Source organism: Lathyrus oleraceus, chromosome 6 (assembly GCF_024323335.1).
Source record: "Lathyrus oleraceus cultivar Zhongwan6 chromosome 6, CAAS_Psat_ZW6_1.0, whole genome shotgun sequence".
In the NCBI taxonomy this organism is placed as follows: Eukaryota; Viridiplantae; Streptophyta; class Magnoliopsida; order Fabales; family Fabaceae; genus Lathyrus; species Lathyrus oleraceus.
In genome coordinates this window covers 293996158-294016310 of record NC_066584.1, presented here as the reverse complement: position 1 = coordinate 294016310, position 20153 = coordinate 293996158, and the positions used below count along the sequence as shown (strand labels likewise).

General features: G+C 36.9%; 1 protein-coding gene across 1 annotated transcript; it reads right to left on the bottom strand.

Moving 5' to 3' along the window:
• Window positions 1–467: 467 nt before the first annotated feature.
• On the bottom strand, window positions 468–2440 carry LOC127093178 (protein PSK SIMULATOR 1). Its single transcript, XM_051032079.1, has one exon. The coding sequence runs from the start codon at window positions 2104–2106 to the stop codon at window positions 637–639; it is 1470 nt and encodes a 489-aa protein (XP_050888036.1). The 5' UTR covers window positions 2107–2440; the 3' UTR covers window positions 468–636.
• Between the last annotated feature and the right edge of the window lie 17713 nt (window positions 2441–20153).

Sequence of the window (20153 nt, the reverse complement as noted above, 5' to 3'; positions counted from 1 at the left end):
TGGGCCATGGAAGCAGGAAGCAAGAAGAAAGGATTCGTCATGATTGTTGGGGTAAGGATTGACCTATATAATTGATGTCAAAAAAATATGCCAAAAGGGGGAATCATCTGAGAATACATAAACAACACTTAAATCAATTACTCTTGTATTTTAGACTCTCCCTAACTGATAACGGAGAAGTCAACATTTTAATGTTTTTAGCAACAACAATACTAATGTCGTCAATCAAGATACGCAAGGAAAAATATCAAATATAGCTCTACTAATTTATTAGTATTATTACTTACACACCACATGAACCACACAAGGTTGGATCTAATAGTGATGGTACATCCACACACAATGAACTCCACTTATATATAAATATCAACCACTCAATTTCTAGTCAAACCATGATTGAATACAAGGAATATTGTCTCATGATTGTGGAAGCATTAATGATGAAAAGCCAATGCATTTCTAAGAGATTTAACTAGAAAAAGACATATAACATCATTTACATTCTATACACTTACAGAGTGCTGTGTTTACTTAGAAGCAAAACAAACCCTTTAAAGTAGCAAAATTAAAACCCCTATCATGGAAGTAAGAAGAATTCAAAGGACATGAAAATTAAAAACCAATCTCATTAATTAACTATGTTTTTGCAGATTTAATAAAACCATTGAAATTAGCACATTCAAACAAAGCCTTAGCAGTCATTTCCCTCTCAAACCTCCAAATATAGTTCAACCCAACAAGCAACTCAGTTATTGCAGCCTCAGTCTTGTCTTTGTTTGCAAAAAACAAAGTCTGCAGAAGCAAAACATTAGTCTTAGGCACCAAATTGTGCTGCTCAAAGCTTCTTTCACTCTGCCACTTGATCATGTTATGTGCCAAAGGTGATAACCACCCTAATATCCTCCCCAAAGCATCCTTCCATTCACCTGCAAGAACAGGATCACTTGCACAAAACCCAATTCCTTTCAACCTAGTCCTCAGACCTGACCTTATGCTGCTAGGTAACATGCCATACAAATCATCTCTTGCATCCAAACCAATCAAATGAGGTGTCTTTATCATCTTCTCCAACACTATGATCAAGTTAGCATAGTGAAAAGCCAAAGCTGAAGCACCTAAAGTACTAGGAGGTGGCTTCAAAAGCTTGGAGTTAGACTCAAAAAACCCACTTCCAAAACGTTCTTTGATCTCTTCAAGCTCTGAGATTTCCAATGACCCAGAAGCGAATTTATGACAAGAATTGGAATTCTGATCAGAGGGATAAACTGTTGCAGAAGTTGACAAACTAGGTGACAAACAAGGCACAGAATGACCAATCCCAAAAACAACCTTAATCCTTGCTAAAACAGTGAAACAAAACCTCACAAGTAATAAAACAACCCCATCGAAACTTCTACTCCACAAACACCTATCTTTCAGATCCTTCACCTCTTGTTTCTGCCAACAAATCTTCTGCTGAAGTTCATATATTTTCTGCTCTTTCCCAACACCCAGAGAACCTTCATTTCCTTCACTGCTACTATTACGACGATGATGATGATGATGATTCAAATTCAAAGCTTTTCTGAACCCATTTTCCAAAACAGAAAGCTCCTCCATTTCACGGTGCAAACTTGCCGTAAGCATCACGTAACGTTCCATTTTCCTGAACTTACCTTCAGTTTCCTTCGGCCCAGAGAGAGCCCACCCGTTTGAATCACGGCCCGAATCAGCAAACTCGAGGAAAGCCCGGTGAAAATCCCGGAGATTATGATCCTCGCAGCGTTGACTGAGTCGGGTAACCGAGTTAGCAACGACTCGAAGGGCCTCGGTAAACTCGGCGCAAGCGAGTCCGAGCAAGAAAGATTCATCATTGGAGATAATCTTCCGAACACCTTCAAGCGTAACGGCGTCGTTTCGGATTCTCACGATGGTAGCATCGGAGAGAGATTGATAAAGATGAAGAAGCTTCGACATAACACCCGCGATCTCGAAGGCTAAAACGGCGACGTATCTTTTTGGTTTCTTGAATGAAGTGGTTTTCTTCTTGAGAAGTTTGGGTGGAACAGAGTCGAAGCTGTTTGAAATGGCGGTTTTGACCTTGAAGAGGAGTGTTTCAAGAGCCATGAATTGGTTTGTGTGTTGTTGGGTTTGAAAGGTTGAATCTAATCTATAGGTGAGAAATAATGAGCAGCATGTGTTTGTGAAAATGTCTAAGAGAGAAAGAATGAGAATAATTGAAGAGTGGGGAGGTTTTGTTTTGGTGTTGTGAGAGAGATTGAAAATGTTGGGAGAGGCTCGTGGGGTGTTTGATGAAGAAAGGTTGATATATACCGGAATTGTTGAGATAGGGAGACAAAGAGAGAGAGAGGAGCAAGAAGTGACTGAGGCAAGTGCAAGTGAGTGAAGATGAATATAATAAAGTACTAGTATTTAAAAGTTAAAAATATCACATGCAGTTGCAAGTAGGAAAGCCTGACAAATGGTAGAATATGTTTTTTTTTTCAATACTGCATCCAGTTTATTGAATCGTAACCACTTGATCTTTGGAATCAATATTTCTGTTGGGTTTGTGTTGGGTCTTTTTCTCGTTTGAGATTCAGTTACTCTGTGGGCGCGTAGAAGGTTCGTTCTTATAGTTTTAAGCTTTTTTTCTATTTATGGGATTTGAAGTGCTGGAATGGGATTTGACCGTTTGATTTTAATTTACGGTTGAGATTGTTTACTGTGTAAAAAAATGGGTGTTGCAGTAATTGCAGCAGATTCCCTTCCGATACTTTTTTTTAATGAAGTTGTATAAAGGCGTTTGCTTTTTTCTCTATAGCAATTGGTAAGAGTTTTTATATTTTGATTCCTTTTTTCATGTTTTTATAACTTCTTTAAAATTTATTTATACTACTCTCAATTAAAATACTCTTATAATTCATGAGGGTACAAATATAGATAAATAAGTTAGAGTCGACACTTTAAATCAATAGTTTGAACTCTTTCACATGAATCATGGTGAAATCATTGCCGATATACAAAAGAGATTCACTCATCTTGTAAATCATTTGAATGCATTTGGTAATCTGATTTCCAATGATATTTTTACTAACAAAGTTTTGAAATGTCTTAATAGGGAATGACAACCTAAGGATACTGCCTTCAAGGAAGCTAACAACTTACTGACTTTAGATACTACAACTTTGTTTGGTAAGCTTGAAGAACATGAGTAAGAGCTCATTTTCGTAGAGAAGTATGAGAAGAAGGTCAAGAAAGAAAAGAACAAGGAAAAAGAGGTGGACAAGAAGTCAATTGCTCTTGTGACTTCTAGTTCTAATTACTCAATAAAGAGCAAAATGATAATGGAACTAGTGATGATGAAGGTTCGGATGATGAAAAAATTAGGATTTTTGTTAGAAGGTACTATAATTACATTAAGAAAAATGGAATAAAGCATTTAGACAAGAATCGCATCAACTATAGAAGGCATTCAAATACCTCAATGAAATATGAGAATAAGAAGGAAAAATCTAAAGGTTCATGTTATAATTGTGGAAGAGTCGGTCATTACAGGTCGGATTGTCCATTGCTTATGAAGGATAAAGGAAAGGGTCAACAAAAGAAGTCTAGCAAGTTTAGAAGAGCATACATCACATGAGATAGTGATAGTGAATCCTCAAAGGCAGGTAGCTCAAATGAAAGTGATGATATGACAAAGCTTTGCTTCATGATCAAGCAAAAGAAGAAGAATGTAAGTCATTTCAAGCACAATAAGAAGAATGTAAGTCATTCTATATATGAACCTATTGATGAAATGTATTATTCTGAATTACAAATTGCTTTAGAAAATCTATATAGTAAAGCGGTAGATGTTTTTAAAAGTTTGGCTTCAAACAAAAGAATATTTTTATATTATGAAGCTAAAATTTTAGAAACAGAAAAACAATTGGAAACTCTTAAGCAAACCATGTTAGGTGTTCAAAAAGATAAGATTGAGGATGATAAACTTTCTTGGATTGGTTGTGAAACTTGTCACATTTGGCAAAAAGAGGTTATTACTCTAAAATCCAAATTAAACAAGGCATTAGAACTAAAAGTCGTCTTCGCTATTAATCCTACAAAATTTGAAAGATCTTTATATGTGCCATACAAGAAGTACAATTATGCGGAAAAGGAATCAAATAGCGAAAGTCACTCACATTGTCACTTGACTTGTCACTATTGTTGTAAGAAAGTCCATACCATTATTAAATGCAAATTTAGGAGATTTTTGGCTCCTAAAGGTTTATTTCAATGGGTTCCCAAGTGCAACAAAATTTCCACTCACTTTCAAAGATACAATGAAAATTGGATACCTATCACTCTTGTTTGATTATTGTAGGTTGAATGTCTTGGCTCCACGAAGAGAATGTGGTTTCTTGATAGTGGTTGCTCAAGGCATATGACGGGTGACATTTCTCTATTCATTAACTTCAAGTCAAAGAAGAAAGGATTTGTGACCTACGAATATAATAACAAGGGTGCAATACTTGGTAAAGGTAGTGTATGTAATCCATCTTTTACTACTATCTCTGACATAATACTTGTTGAATACCTTAAACATAATCATCTTAGCAGAAGTCAATTATGCGACAAAGGTTATAAAATAACTTTTACAAATACTTGTTGCATAATTGATCATAATGAAAAGAAAGATCATTTGTTTAAGGGATTGAGGATTAACAACATTTATATGCTTAACTTGAGTGAAGTATAGTTAACAAGCACTGAGTGTTTAGTAACCATGAGTGAAGACTTTTGGCTATGGCATAGATGTTGGTGTAAGCCCTAGAGGCCAATATTTTTGGTACTTGTATCGAATTATTTATTAATAATAAAAGGCATTTTCTTTATTATGGTTGATTAATAAAGTCCCTAGAATAGATAGTCCGTTTAATGTATTAAGTGTGACTTAATCATGAGAACACATTAAACATAAGGGCACTGTTCTTAAAGTATCCGTAGTCGAGCTTTAATGTGAAGTGGGATAACATTAAAGCATTAAGACTATTATGTTTGTAGACTGATGATCACATCTCATGGATCATGGATAAAGAGTTATCAAGTCTTAAACATAGGTATGAATATTAGGAGTAATATTTATACCGGATTGACCCGCTATGAGAATACTATATAGAAAGTTATGCAAAAGTGTCATAAGTTATTCTCATGGTGATAATAGTGTATACCACTCTTCGACCTGAAGCCACTATGGATCCTAGATGTAGAGTCGAGTGCTTTATTGCTGATCCAACGTTGTCCGTAACTGGATAACCATAAAGACAGTTGATGGGTACTCCACGAAGCATGCTGAGGGACATGAGTGTCCTAGATGGAATTTGCCAATCCTGCGTAACAGGATAAATGTCTATGGGCCCAATATTGAACTGGACAAGGGTGACACGGTCTATACCTTGTGTTCAATATAGACATAAGGGCAAAGGGGTAATTATACACATAATTATTATCACAGGAGGTTTTGTCAGATCACATGACATTTTCGTGACTTGGGTAGCAGTGATGTGTTGCTAGATACTGCTCACTGTTTATTATGTTAAATGCGTGATTTAATATAATTGCCAACGTCGCGAAAACCTATAGGGTCACACACAAAGGACGGATTGATGAGAGATAGAATAATTAAGGAACATCGTAAGGTACGGTGTACTTAAGTAGAATACGAAATATGGTAAGGTACCAAGTACTTAAGTGATTTTGGCATATTATGAGATATAGGCCAAAATGCACTTAAGTGGGCTTTTTGGCTTGAAGCTCACACAAGTGGTTCTATAAATAGAGCTCTTGTGCAGAAGCTTTGTATGGGAAAACAACACAACTGAAGAGTTAGAATTTCGTATCTCTCTTTCACTCAAAGCCTTCATTCACAAACAGCTAGCACTGCGATTGAAGGAATCCGTTCGTGTGGACTGAGTAGAGACGTTGTCATCGTTCAACGTTCGTGATCGCCCCGTGGATTTGTACCAAAGGTTTTGATCATTATCAGAGATCTGCACCAAAGGTTTGAATCGCCACAAGAGGTAACGATTCTATCACTGATCATGCCCATTTGTAAGGATCACTAAATGGAGAAAATTTTAAATTTCGTTGCGCCTTGGATGGCTATTCTCCAACAATAGATACTTAGCACATGTTAACTTGATCTACTCAATAAAGTTCTCTCAAAAGATCTAGTAATCGGTCTACCAAAAATTAAATTTTCAAAAGACCACTTATGTGATGCATGCCAAATGGGAAAGCAAACAAAGGTCTCTTTCAAATCCAAAAATATTGTTTCAACTTCGAGACCTCTTGAGCTTCTCCATATGGATATTTTTGGTCCTTCTAGGACAAAAAGCCTAGGTGGAAACTATTATGGTTTTGTTATAGTAGACGATTACTCTAGATTTTGTTGGACTATCTTTTTGCATAGTAAAGATGAGATCTTTTCAGCTTTTACTTCTTTTGCAAAGTTATGCCAAAATAAATTAAACTCTAACATAGTTGTTATTCTAAGTGATCATGGAGGTGAATTTGAAAACCACCTCTTTGAAGATTATTGTGATGAACATGACATTGAACATAATTTTTCCACTCTTAGAACTCCACAACAAAATAGTGTTGTGGAACGCTAAAATAGAATTTTAGAGGAGTTGGCAAAAACTATGATCCATGAGAGTAGTCAACCAAAATATTTTTGGACTGATGTTATTAACATGGCGTGTTTTGTTTTAAATACGATACTTATACATCCTATTTTGAACAAAACACCTTATGAACTTTAAAAGGTAGAAAGCCCAATTTATCACATCTTCATGTCTTCGGATGCAAATCTTTTGTCTTAAATAATGGTAAGGATAACCTTGGAAAGTTTGATGCAAAAGCTTATGAAGATATCTTTCTTGGATACTCACAATCAAGTAAAGCTTATAGAGTATACAAAAAGATATTACTTATTGTTGAAGAGTCGGTTCATGTCACATTTGATGAGTCTTATTCGAGAAATATTGGAAAAGGTATTTATTTTCATGATACAAGTGTATCTTCAGAAGACATACTCAATGACACAGAAAAGGGAATTTGTCAACCTGAAGCGATGAAACTTGAGGATGAGGAAGATGGCAATATTGAAAAGGAGAAGGATGAGAGTTCAACTAAAATGGACGATCTTCCTTTGACTTGGAGGTCTTCCAAGGACCATCCAATCAATAACATTCTTGGGTATATCACCAAAGGCGTGACCAAAGGCTCTAAGCTAAGTAATTGTTGTTATCACTTTGCTTTTGCTTCACAAGTTGATCCTAAAAACGCAAAAGATGCCTTGATTGATGAGCATTGGTTGATGGCCATGCAAGATGAATTAAATCAGTTTAAAAGAAATGATATGTGGGACCTTGTTCCACCTCTGTGAGATCATCAAATCATCGACACTAAGTGGGTTTTTAGAAATAAACTAGATGAAAACGGAGTGATAACTCGGAACAAAGCCCGACTAGTGGCTCAAGGATATAACCAAGATGATGGCATAAATTATGAGGAAATTATGCTCCGGTTTCTCGCATCGAGGCTATATGTAACACCCCAAATAAAATAAGAGAATTATTTAAATTAAGTTAATAAGATATTTAATAATTTAATTAAATAAATTGAATTATTGGATTATTATTATTATTATTAATTGGAATAATAATTATTGGAAAATATATAAGTTGGAATAAGAGAAAAGGTTTTCAGTTTGGTAAAGAGTTTTCACGTGAAACAGAGAAGCGGCTGAAAAGTGGAAAGTGGAGAAAGGGCAAAGAGGAAGAGCTAGAGACCAAAGGTTGAAGAACGGAAAAGCTTGAAGCTTAGAGATTGCCGGATTATCTCAGGTAAGGGGGGTTTATCGTCGTTTAATGGGTATTATAGATTAACATGTAATGGGTAGTGATAAACCGTTGAATTGACCCTAATTGGGATTTAGAATGTTGAGAAAATTGTGATGATTAAGTTGTATGAAAACTGAAATTGAATCGATAATTGTATGTGTCGTGATTTTCCGATAATGTAGCTTTTTACGGAAGTTGAATCGGAGGTCCGGAAGTCCTCCAACGGCGGAAAATGCGGAGAACTCTGCATTCTGCCTTGTGTTAGCGCAGGAACTGCTGTTTTGTCTGCGTTAACCGGTTAACCCAGGGTGTTAACCGGTTAACACTGTTATAATTGTGAAAATGTGCTGTTTTGCCTGCGTTAACCGGTTAACCCAGGGCGTTAACCGGTTAACACTGTTGCGTGTTGCCAGAAAATGTATTTTGTCCTGCGTTAACCGGTTAACCCAGGGCGTTAACCGGTTAACACTGTTGGAAATTGGAAAATTTGATATTTTTAATGTTGTGAACATAATTGGTGATTAGCCTATTATCGTTAATTTTGATGAGTAATTCTGTTGGGTTATGTTATGAAGTGTTGATATAAATATGTTGATAAGTTGTGTTAAAGTTGTTGAAAATACTGAGTTGTAGGCTTGATGAGCCAAAGTTGATTATAAGTTGATTTTGTTGAAATTACTGAGTTGTAGGCTTGATGAGCCAAAGTTGATTATAAGTTGATTATGTTGAAAACCTTGTTGTGTTGCTATTATGATTATGTTGTCGAAAGTTTAAAGTCGTGTATGCCATGTACATTTCATATGCATTAAGTCGGAGCTTTGCTCACACCACGTTGGCCTGGATTGGCAAAAATCGGAGCTTTGCTCACACCACGTTGGCCTGGATTGGCAAATTTTAAGTTGAAAGTTGAAGGCTTATGCCTTGATGCCCACTAAAATGGCAATGATTTTAAGTTGGGAGTTTTACTCCGATTGGTACCACATGCATGACGAGTCGAGTCTCATTCGAGTTGCATTTTATGTTGTTATTGAGTTGCATTTTATGTCGTTATTGAGTTGCATTTTACGTTGTTATTGAGTATGATATTTGAGTTGATGTGCCGTTACTAAATGCATGATATGATTAGGGTGATTAACGTGTAAATTTACTTAACATAACATGATAATTTATAATGTTTGTTATATCGATTGAGGAACTCACCCTTACAACTAATTTTCAGGTAACGAGCAATGAGTTGAGTAGAAGCTAATGCTTGGAGTCTAGTGTAGTCTCCTAAGTGGGTCATGCTCTGATAGATGTAACATCGGGACGGGATGTTTTAATTGTTTTATTGTTGATTGTTGAACCTTTTTATCTGTAATATGTTATATGTTGGAATGGTTGGTTGATTTATATCCGCTGCGAATTATGCAAACAAAAATGTTTATTTTGATTGAATAAAGAGCATGACAGTTTTTGTGGTGTGAAATGTTGTGTGACACCCTTGGTGCATGATTACTCTGATATATATAAATATTTGTTGTTGTTATTAAATAATTGGGGTATTTTAGAAGGGTGTTACATTAGTGGTATCAGAGCAGGTCGGTCTGTCCGGCCAGTTGTCGTGTCGTACTGTCTAACAATTGTGTAATTGTTACTAGTCTAACTTTTAAGTTGTGTTGTAGTGATAAGTTGAAATGGCTGGAAGGAATGACGCTGCAATGGCTGCCGCAATGCAAGCAATGGCACAAGCTGTGCAGAACTTGCCAAATGCTGGTGGAGATGCTGGATCACGTAGCTTGGCGACTTTTCAAAGAGAGAATCCGCCGGTGTTTAAAGGGAAGCATGATCCAGATGCAGCCTTGGGATGGTTGAAAGAAATTGAGAGAATCTTCCGTGTTATGGATTGCACTCCAGCTCAGAAGGTTCGGTATGGTACTCACATGCTAGCAGTCGAAGCTGATGACTGGTGGCTAGAGACTCACGAGAGGTTGACCGTGGCAGGTGAAGTCATTACTTGGGATGTATTCCGTAGGGAATTCCTGAGGAAGTATTATCCGGAAGATGTCCGTGGTAAGAAGGAAATTGAGTTCCTTGAGCTGAAGCAAGGAAACATGTCTGTCACTGATTATGCTGCAAAATTTGTGGAGTTGTCCAAATTTTATCCTCATTACACTGGTGCTGGTGCTGAATTTTCAAAGTGCATCAAGTTTGAAAACGGACTGCGCTCTGAAATTAAGAAGGCTGTTGGGTATCAGAAGATACGCATTTTTACTGAATTGGTTGATAGCTGCAGGATATTTGAAGAAGACAATAATGCTCATTACAAGATTGTCAGTGACCGCAAGGGCAAGCAACATCAAAACCGTGGCAAGCCGTATGATGCTCCAGCTGGAAAAGGGAAGCAAAGGGCTGCTCCGGCTCAGAGGACTAGTAGGGGAGGTACTCCTGCTGGTATAGTTTGCTTCAAATGTGGTCAGGCTGGTCATAAGAGTAATGTATGCACTGCTGAAGTAAAGAGATGTTTTCGTTGTGGTAAGACTGGTCATGCAATAGCTGATTGCAAGCACAAGGAAGTGATTTGTTTTAATTGTGGCGAAGAAGGGCATATTGGAAGTCAGTGTCAGAAGCCGAAGAAATCTCAGACTGGGAAGGTGTTCGCATTGACCGGAACTCAAACCTCCAGTGAGGACAGACTTATCCGAGGTACGTGTTATATTAATGGCTTTCCTCTTGTAGCTATTATTGACACAGGTGCGACTCATTCCTTTATATCTTTGGATTGTGCTGTGAAACTTAAGTTAGAGATATCTGAGATGTTTGGTAGTATGGTAATTGATACTCCTGCGAAGGGTTCAGTGACTACTACTTCGGTTTGTTTAAATTGTCCTTTGAGTATTTTTGGTAGAGACTTTGGAATGGACCTAGTGTGTCTTCCACTAGTGCAAATTGATGTTATTCTGGGTATGAACTGGTTGGTGTTTAACCGAGTTTCTATCAATTGTTTTGATAAGACTGTGGTCTTTCCTGAGAGTGAGGAAGGAAAGAGTTTGTTTCTATCAGCAAGGCAAGTGAATGAGGAAGTAGCTGATGGGGCAGAGTTGTTTATGCTGTTAGCGACTTTGGAGGCTAAAGATAAACTGGTGATTGGCAATCTAGCCGTGGTGTGTGATTTTCCTGATGTGTTTCCGGAAGAGGTGAATGAATTACCGCCAGAGCGGGAAGTGGAGTTCTCGATTGATTTGGTACCTGGTACTAGGCCGATATCGATGGCTCCGTACCGTATGTCTGCTGTTGAGTTAACTGAATTGAAGAGTCAGTTGGAAGATCTGTTGAATAAGAAATTTATTCGTCCGAGTGTGTCACCGTGGGGTGCACCAGTGCTATTGGTTAAAAAGAAAGAAGGTACGATGAGGTTGTGTGTGGACTACAGGCAACTGAATAAAGTGACGATCAAGAATCGGTATCCCTTGCCGAGGATTGATGATTTGATGGATCAGTTGGTTGGTGCAAGTGTGTTCAGCAAAATAGATTTGAGATCTGGGTATCATCAAATCCGTGTGAAAACCGAGGATATTCCGAAGACTGCTTTCAGAACAAGGTATGGACATTATGAGTATTCTGTAATGCCTTTTGGTGTGACTAATGCGCCTGGAGTATTTATGGAGTATATGAATAGGATTTTCCATCCGTACCTAGACAAGTTTGTTGTGGTGTTTATTGATGATATTTTGGTGTATTCGAAATCTGAAGAAGAGCATGCTGAGCATTTGAGAGTAGTTTTGGGAGTTCTACGAGAAAAGAAGTTATTTGCTAAACTATCCAAGTGTGAATTTTGGTTAGAAGAGGTTAGTTTTCTTGGTCATGTGATTTCAAGAGGTGGTGTTGCTGTTGATCCTTCCAAGATAGAAGCGGTATCTAAGTGGGAAGCTCCGAAGTCTGTTGCTGAGATTCGAAGTTTCCTTGGTTTGGCTGGTTATTATAGGAAGTTCATTGAAGGATTTTCTAAGTTGGCGTTGCCATTGACGATGTTGACTAGGAAGGGGCAAGCGTTTGTTTGGGACTCAAAATGTGAAGAAGGTTTCCAAGAGTTTAAGAGAAGGTTGACTACTGCTCCTATTCTGATATTACCGAGTTCGTCGGAATCATTTGAAGTTTACTGTGATGCTTCATTGTTGGGTTTGGGTGGCGTGTTGATGCAGAATAAGCAGGTTATAGCTTATGCTTCGAGACAGCTAAGGGTTCATGAGAGGAACTATCCGACGCACGATTTAGAGTTGGCGGCTGTGGTGTTTGTTCTGAAGTTATGGAGGCATTACTTGTACGGGTCAAGATTTGAAGTTTTCAGTGACCATAAAAGTTTAAAGTATTTGTTTGATCAGAAAGAGCTGAATATGAGACAGAGAAGATGGTTAGAGTTTCTGAAGGATTATGACTTTGGTTTGAATTACCATCCGGGTAAAGCAAACGTAGTGGCTGATGCATTGAGTCGGAAATCATTACATATGTCTATGCTAATGGTTAAGGAATTGGATTTAATTGAGCAGTTTAGAGACTTGAGTTTGGTGTGTGAGAGTACTCACAATAGTGTTAAATTGGGAATGTTGAAGTTAACAAGTGGTATTTTGGATGAGATCAGAGAGGGTCAGAAGTCCGATATGCTTTTGGTTGATAAGTTGACTCTGGTGAATCAGGGTCAAAGTGGTGAGTTCAGAGTTGATGAAAATGGTATTTTGAAATTTGGTAGTCGGGTGTGTATTCCGGATGTTACCGAACTTAAGAAGAGTATTCTTGAAGAAGGACATCGTAGTGGGTTGAGTATTCATCCTGGAGCTACGAAGATGTATCATGATTTGAAAAAGTTATTTTGGTGGCCGGGAATGAAAAGAGAAATTGCGAGTTTTGTTTATTCTTGTTTGACTTGCCAGAAGTCAAAGGTTGAGCATCAGAAGCCGTCTGGGCTAATGCAACCGTTGGCTATTCCAGAGTGGAAGTGGGATAGTATCAGTATGGATTTTGTTTCTGGTTTACCGAGGACAATTAAGAATTTTGAAGCTATTTGGGTGATTGTTGACAGATTGACAAAGTCGGCTCATTTCATTCCGATCAGAATGGATTATCCGTTAGAGAGATTAGCCGAGTTGTATATTGAGAAGATTGTAAGTTTGCATGGTATTCCGTCGAGTATTGTTTCGGACAGAGATCCTAGATTTACATCGAAATTCTGGGAAGGTTTGCAGAAGGCTTTGGGAACTAAGCTGAGATTGAGTTCTGCATATCACCCGCAGACTGATGGTCAGACTGAGAGGACGATTCAGTCATTAGAGGATCTTTTGAGAGCTTGTGTTTTGGAAAAGGGAGGTGCTTGGGACTGTTATTTACCTTTGATTGAGTTTACCTACAATAATAGTTTTCATTCGAGTATTGGTATGGCGCCGTTTGAAGCTTTGTATGGTAGGAGATGTCGGACACCGTTATGTTGGTATGAGTCCGGTGAGAGTGCTGTGGTTGGACCGGAGATTGTTCAACAGACTACAGAAAAGATTAAGATGATTCAGGAGAAGATGAGAATTGCTCAGAGTCGTCAGAAGAGTTATCATGATAGGAGGAGGAAATCACTTGAGTTCCGAGAGGGAGATCACGTGTTTCTTCGTGTTACTCCGATAACTGGGGTTGGTCGAGCTTTGAAGTCAAAGAAGTTGACACCTCGATTTATTGGTCCTTATCAGATTTTGGAGAGGATAGGAGAGGTAGCCTATCGTATCGCTTTACCGCCGTCACTTGCGAATTTGCATGAGGTTTTTCATGTGTCTCAGTTGAGGAGGTACATTCATGATCCTTCGCATGTGATCCAAGTAGATGATGTACAGGTGAGAGATAACCTGACTGTTGAAATATCGCCTATGAGGATTGAAGATCGAGAGTTGAAGCAGTTGCGGGGTAAAGAGATTGCCTTAGTGAAGGTAGCTTGGGGAGGACCAGCAGGTGGCAATGTGACTTGGGAACTGGAGAGTCAGATGAAGGAGTCTTATCCGGAGTTATTTGCTTGAGGTATGTTTTCGAGGACGAAAACTCTTTTAGTGGGGGAGAGTTGTAACACCCCAAATAAAATAAGAGAATTATTTAAATTAAGTTAATAATATATTTAATAATTTAATTAAATAAATTGAATTATTGGATTATTATTATTATTATTAATTGGAATAATAATTATTGGAAAATATATAAGTTGGAATAAGAGAAAAGGTTTTCAGTTTGGTAAAGAGTTTTCACGTGAAACAGAGAAGCGGCTGAAAAGTGGAAAGTGGAGAAAGGGCAAAGAGGAAGAGCTAGAGAGCAAAGGTTGAAGAACGGAAAAGCTTGAAGCTTAGAGATTGCCGGATTATCTCAGGTAAGGGGGGTTTATCGTCGTTTAATGGGTATTATAGATTAACATGTAATGGGTAGTGATAAACCGTTGAATTGACCCTAATTGGGATTTAGAATGCTGAGAAAATTGTGATGATTAAGTTGTATGAAAACTGAAATTGAATCGATAATTGTATGTGTCGTGATTTTCCGATAATGTAGCTTTTTACGGAAGTTGAATCGGAGGTCCGGAAGTCCTCCAACGGCGGAAAATGCGGAGAACTCTGCATTCTGCCTTGTGTTAGCGCAGGAACTGCTGTTTTGTCTGCGTTAACCGGTTAACCCAGGGTGTTAACCGGTTAACACTGTTATAATTGTGAAAATGTGCTGTTTTGCCTGCGTTAACCGGTTAACCCAGGGCGTTAACCGGTTAACACTGTTGCGTGTTGCCAGAAAATGTATTTTGTCCTGCGTTAACCGGTTAACCCAGGGCGTTAACCGGTTAACACTGTTGGAAATTGGAAAATTTGATATTTTTAATGTTGTGAACATAATTGGTGATTAGCCTATTATCGTTAATTTTGATGAGTAATTCTGTTGGGTTATGTTATGAAGTGTTGATATAAATATGTTGATAAGTTGTGTTAAAGTTGTTGAAAATACTGAGTTGTAGGCTTGATGAGCCAAAGTTGATTATAAGTTGATTTTGTTGAAATTACTGAGTTGTAGGCTTGATGAGCCAAAGTTGATTATAAGTTGATTATGTTGAAAACCTTGTTGTGTTGCTATTATGATTATGTTGTCGAAAGTTTAAAGTCGTGTATGCCATGTACATTTCATATGCATTAAGTCGGAGCTTTGCTCACACCACGTTGGCCTGGATTGGCAAAAATCGGAGCTTTGCTCACACCACGTTGGCCTGGATTGGCAAATTTTAAGTTGAAAGTTGAAGGCTTATGCCTTGATGCCCACTAAAATGGCAATGATTTTAAGTTGGGAGTTTTACTCCGATTGGTACCACATGCATGACGAGTCGAGTCTCATTCGAGTTGCATTTTATGTTGTTATTGAGTTGCATTTTATGTCGTTATTGAGTTGCATTTTACGTTGTTATTGAGTATGATATTTGAGTTGATGTGCCGTTACTAAATGCATGATATGATTAGGGTGATTAACGTGTAAATTTACTTAACATAACATGATAATTTATAATGTTTGTTATATCGATTGAGGAACTCACCCTTACAACTAATTTTCAGGTAACGAGCAATGAGTTGAGTAGAAGCTAATGCTTGGAGTCTAGTGTAGTCTCCTAAGTGGGTCATGCTCTGATAGATGTAACATCGGGACGGGATGTTTTAATTGTTTTATTGTTGATTGTTGAACCTTTTTATCTGTAATATGTTATATGTTGGAATGGTTGGTTGATTTATATCCGCTGCGAATTATGCAAACAAAAATGTTTATTTTGATTGAATAAAGAGCATGACAGTTTTTGTGGTGTGAAATGTTGTGTGACACCCTTGGTGCATGATTACTCTGATATATATAAATATTTGTTGTTGTTATTAAATAATTGGGGTATTTTAGAAGGGTGTTACACTATACGCCTTTTACTTGCCTTTGCTTGCTCCAAAAACTTCAAATTATTTCAAATGGATGTGAAAAGTGCTTTCCTTAATGGTTACATAAATGAGGAAGTGTATGTTTCCCAACTTCCTGGATTTGAAAACCATGAGTATCCTAATCATGTTTATAAACTAAAGAGAGCTTTTTATGGTCTCAAACAAGCCCATATGGCTTGGTATGAGGGACTTAGTAAATTTTTGCTTGATCAAGGATACTCTAGAGGGAAGGTAGATACTACATTTTTCATTAAGCGTCAAGGAAAACATCTTCTTCTAGTTCAAATTTATGTTGGTGATATAATATTTAATTCCACTAACATACAACTAATCAAAGAGTTTTTTAAGCTTATGTAAGATGAGTTTGAGATGAGTCTAATGGGGGAGTTAAATTACTTTCTCGAACTTTAAATCAAACAGCTCATGGAAGGGACATTTGTGTGTCAAGCTAAATATTATCACGAGTTGCTTAAACGCTTCGGAATGGAAGATTCAAAGTCTATTGACACTCCAATGCCCACAGATGGAAACTTGGATAGAGATGAACATGGTAAGGATGTTGACGTTAAAATGTATAGAGGTATGATCGGATATCTTCTATACCTTACTACATCAAGGCATGATATAATGTTTAGTGTATGCATGTGTGCTCGGTATCAATCCGCTCCCAAGGAATCATATTTAAAAGTCGTAAAGCATATTCCTAGATACCTTTATAGTACACTTAAGTATGCGCTTTAGTTTTCTAATGAGAGTGATTGTTGTTTGGTTGGTTACTCTGATTCTGATTTTTCCGATTACAAATCAGATAGTAAAAGTACTAGTAGAACATGCAACTTATTTTCAAACTCCTTAGTTACTTGGCATAACAAGGAGCAAGTCTTTGTTTCTTTGTCAACTGCTGAGGAGGAATAGATCGCAGCGGGTAGTTGTTATGCTCAAATTCTTTGGCTTAAATAACAACTACTTGACTTTGATATTAAACTTGAATGTATTCCTATCATGTGTGACAACACTAGTGAGATCAACCTAACCAAAAATCCAGTGTTACATTCTCGCACTAAACATATTGAGATACACCGCCATTTTCTATGAGACCATGTTGGAAAAGACGATGTCGTTTTTGAGCATATTGATAACAAAAATCAACTTGCGGATATTTTTACAAAACCACTTGCTACTGAGTCATTTTTCAATATTCGTCGGGAATTAGGCATTCTCGATATCTCAAATCTTGCCTAACATATTATGTTGCTTCACTTTCTATATTCTATTTAACTTTTGTTCGAGAGTTCATTTTCGTGTGAAGTGCATTCTCTGTCTCATCCTATGAGGTAATAGTGTTCTCTATTTATCTCTTTGCACTTAAAGTTACTATGAAATATGTTGCTTAACTATGACTAAATTGATTGCATCTTTATGATCCATTATCATGTTATATAAATGATGAATCATGAAGTTAATATTTGTTCACTTCCAAAAATTTAAATTGATTACACATGAGTTTTTAATTTATATGCTTATAGTGACATCTTGTTTGATATATTCATCATAGGTATCTCATATCAATGATGTCTAATATTTGAAGTAGTTGTAATGATATATATGGGTTAACATGTTATTTATCTTTCCCTTGGATGAAAAATGCATTTATGCTTTCATGTATTTTTGCTTATTGTATTCTTATGTTGTAACCTTTTATGACAAATGTGTAGTGTATATTATCTACTTTTGTCTACTAGGTTGTTTATTTATGTTTTAATCTTCGTTTTTAATTTGACAATATTTTATGTGAGTGCGTTATAATTGATGTGTTTAATCTTTGCAACACATCTGAGTGTGTTATATTTTATTGTGTAATTTTCATGATACTTCTCATGTTTCTCGTCTTTGCCTCTTTTTGATGTTGTCAAAAGGGGAGAAGTAAACAAAGACGAAGTCATCTAGTTGTGGTGCACCTATTTAAGGGGAGCTTTTCGAACATCAACTCAAATACTTCGTTAAGTTTTGCCATCATAAAAAGGGGGAGTATGTGAGCGCATTTCTCTTCTAGTAGTATATTTTGATTGATGTCAAAACTATGACACTTAGTATTTGTCTGCATTTCTCAATCTTGCATTTTCATGATTAGGAGTGCATAATCATCCTTATTTGTTTAAAATCATTTACTAAGTCAAAAACAAAGTTTTGGGTTAAAAATGAGTTTTATGCATCAGTTTAAAATCATTTACTAAGTCAAAAACAAGATTTTGGGTCAAAAATGAGTTTTATGCATCAACTCATAAATGCTACAGGTTGGTGCATAAGTGATCGGAAAAATAGCAAGTGTACTATTTTGCCTGTATAGTAATAATGGTGAAAGATCCCCAAATGTCGATCTCAAGGACTGCTCGCAAATATTGAGTTAGAATTGTTGTTCAATTAAACAAAAACTTGTGTTGGGGGTTTATGATTAAAATTTCTAAAAATAATTGCAACTAAAATAAATAATAATGTAAAAGGGGTTTTCAAGGTAAAGGAACATGCCATGGAAGGTGTGTAATTTGTCCCTGTAACAACTCTGAGTCACTATTAAATCCACAAATATCAATTAATTACTATCAGTTCTCAAGGGTATTTTCTCTCAAGGCCTTGGTGAGAAAACATTTTATCATTCAGCCCTAATCTCTATGTCCATAGAAAATTACCGGTGAAATTAAGCCTTAATATATCGAGAATAATCTGGTTCATACAGGTAATCCCTAGTCCTCGGTGATATCTACTGCAGAATAATCTTATGAAAGCATTATCAATTGCGGTCCAGCCTAATTGATAATCATACAACAATCTCAATTATTCCGAAAGAGAAAGCATTAAACACATCAAAAGATTACAAATATTTTGAAAAACAATACTATCATTGCAAATGTAAACTCAAAATCATTACAGATTCAAATCAGGGACATCCCCCTAGCATTGAGGGGTTTAGCTACAAATATTATTCAAACTAATTTCAAGATAAAAATTAGACATTACAAGTAATTGGATAATTTGGATCTTCAATTTCATCCGCTCATGAAAATCTATCGCTCTCTGAATTCCTTGATCTCTCCAATTTTTAATCGTGTAACATTTCTGCGTGCCCTCCCAAAATTCCTTCATTCCTTGTAAGAACTCTCTTAAATAGTGAAAACCCATTGGCACTGATTGGAAATCTCCAAAACACTCTTTCAGCTCAATACTTGATAAAAAATAAAAGAGCAAAAAGAATCAGCGCCTGAGCCAACACGGGTGGCCGTGTTGCACCACTGATTTTCCAATTCCTTTTTCAAGCTCAGCCAAACAGACACGACCCGTGTTAGGTGACACATGCACCCATGTTGTGCCACGGATCCTGCCATTTTCTTAAAATCTTATGAGGCTATCATCCTGCCACGGCCCGTGTTAGGTGACACGGGTGGCCGTGGCAGGCCTCCTGTAGTTTGGCCATTTCCTTCCCGAAACACCGAATTTCTCCACTTTCTCGCACCGAGCCTTTTGGGCCTTCTACTTAGACATGAAACACGGAAAATGCACACACCCAAAGCGTAAAATGCGACAAAAAATAGAAATGACACTAAATAATGATGAAACAGTAAAATAAGCTATCGGTGAAAGAAATAGACTCAACAAAACATTTATTAAAATAAAGTAATACAAATTACCTGGTTTCTCACCAAATAAGTGACAAAATACATAGCATAAATGGTGACTGATCACAACCCCAAACTTATCTCATTGCTTGTCCTCAAACAATTTATGTCACCCCCAAAAATAGTTGAAGAATCAACTTTTACCAAAATATTGTTGAGATCTTTCACAACTTACTCATTCTTCTTCTTTCAGGGTCCCCAGCTTTCCGCAATTATTTGTTCTGCCATACTTCCATATAAGAGTACTACTTCACTTGTTGGTTTGTTTCACACACTCGCCTAGACTCTTGGGGCTATAATGTTTGCATTCATGATTTCGTAGTATGCAATACCGACTCGTAAGCTTGAATGAATTCTCCTTTCATCTCACCTTCACAATACACACACTTTCGAGGTCTTTCAGGTTATAGCAGGGCTTGGGTTAAGGTGGGATATGAAAGGGGTAGAAATGGTTTTTGGGTTCATAGTCAATGTCATTATTCTTTTCATTTTGTTTGTTCTAACATATCATTTATATTTCTCTTTCTTTTTCAGTTCCGTTACTCAGCTCTTTTTGTTTTTGGTTTTATATCCAACTGAGTGTTTCTCATTCGGTGAGTCTTTTCTTTGTTCCATCAAATTTCTCTTTTCTTGCTAATGGAGGTGGTAGTTGAGAATTCCCT

Bases quoted from the DNA above. Each gene is read 5' to 3' on its own strand.
- LOC127093178 (XM_051032079.1), bottom strand. From the start codon at position 2,106: ATGGCTCTTGAAACACTCCTCTTCAAGGTCAAAACCGCCATTTCAAAC.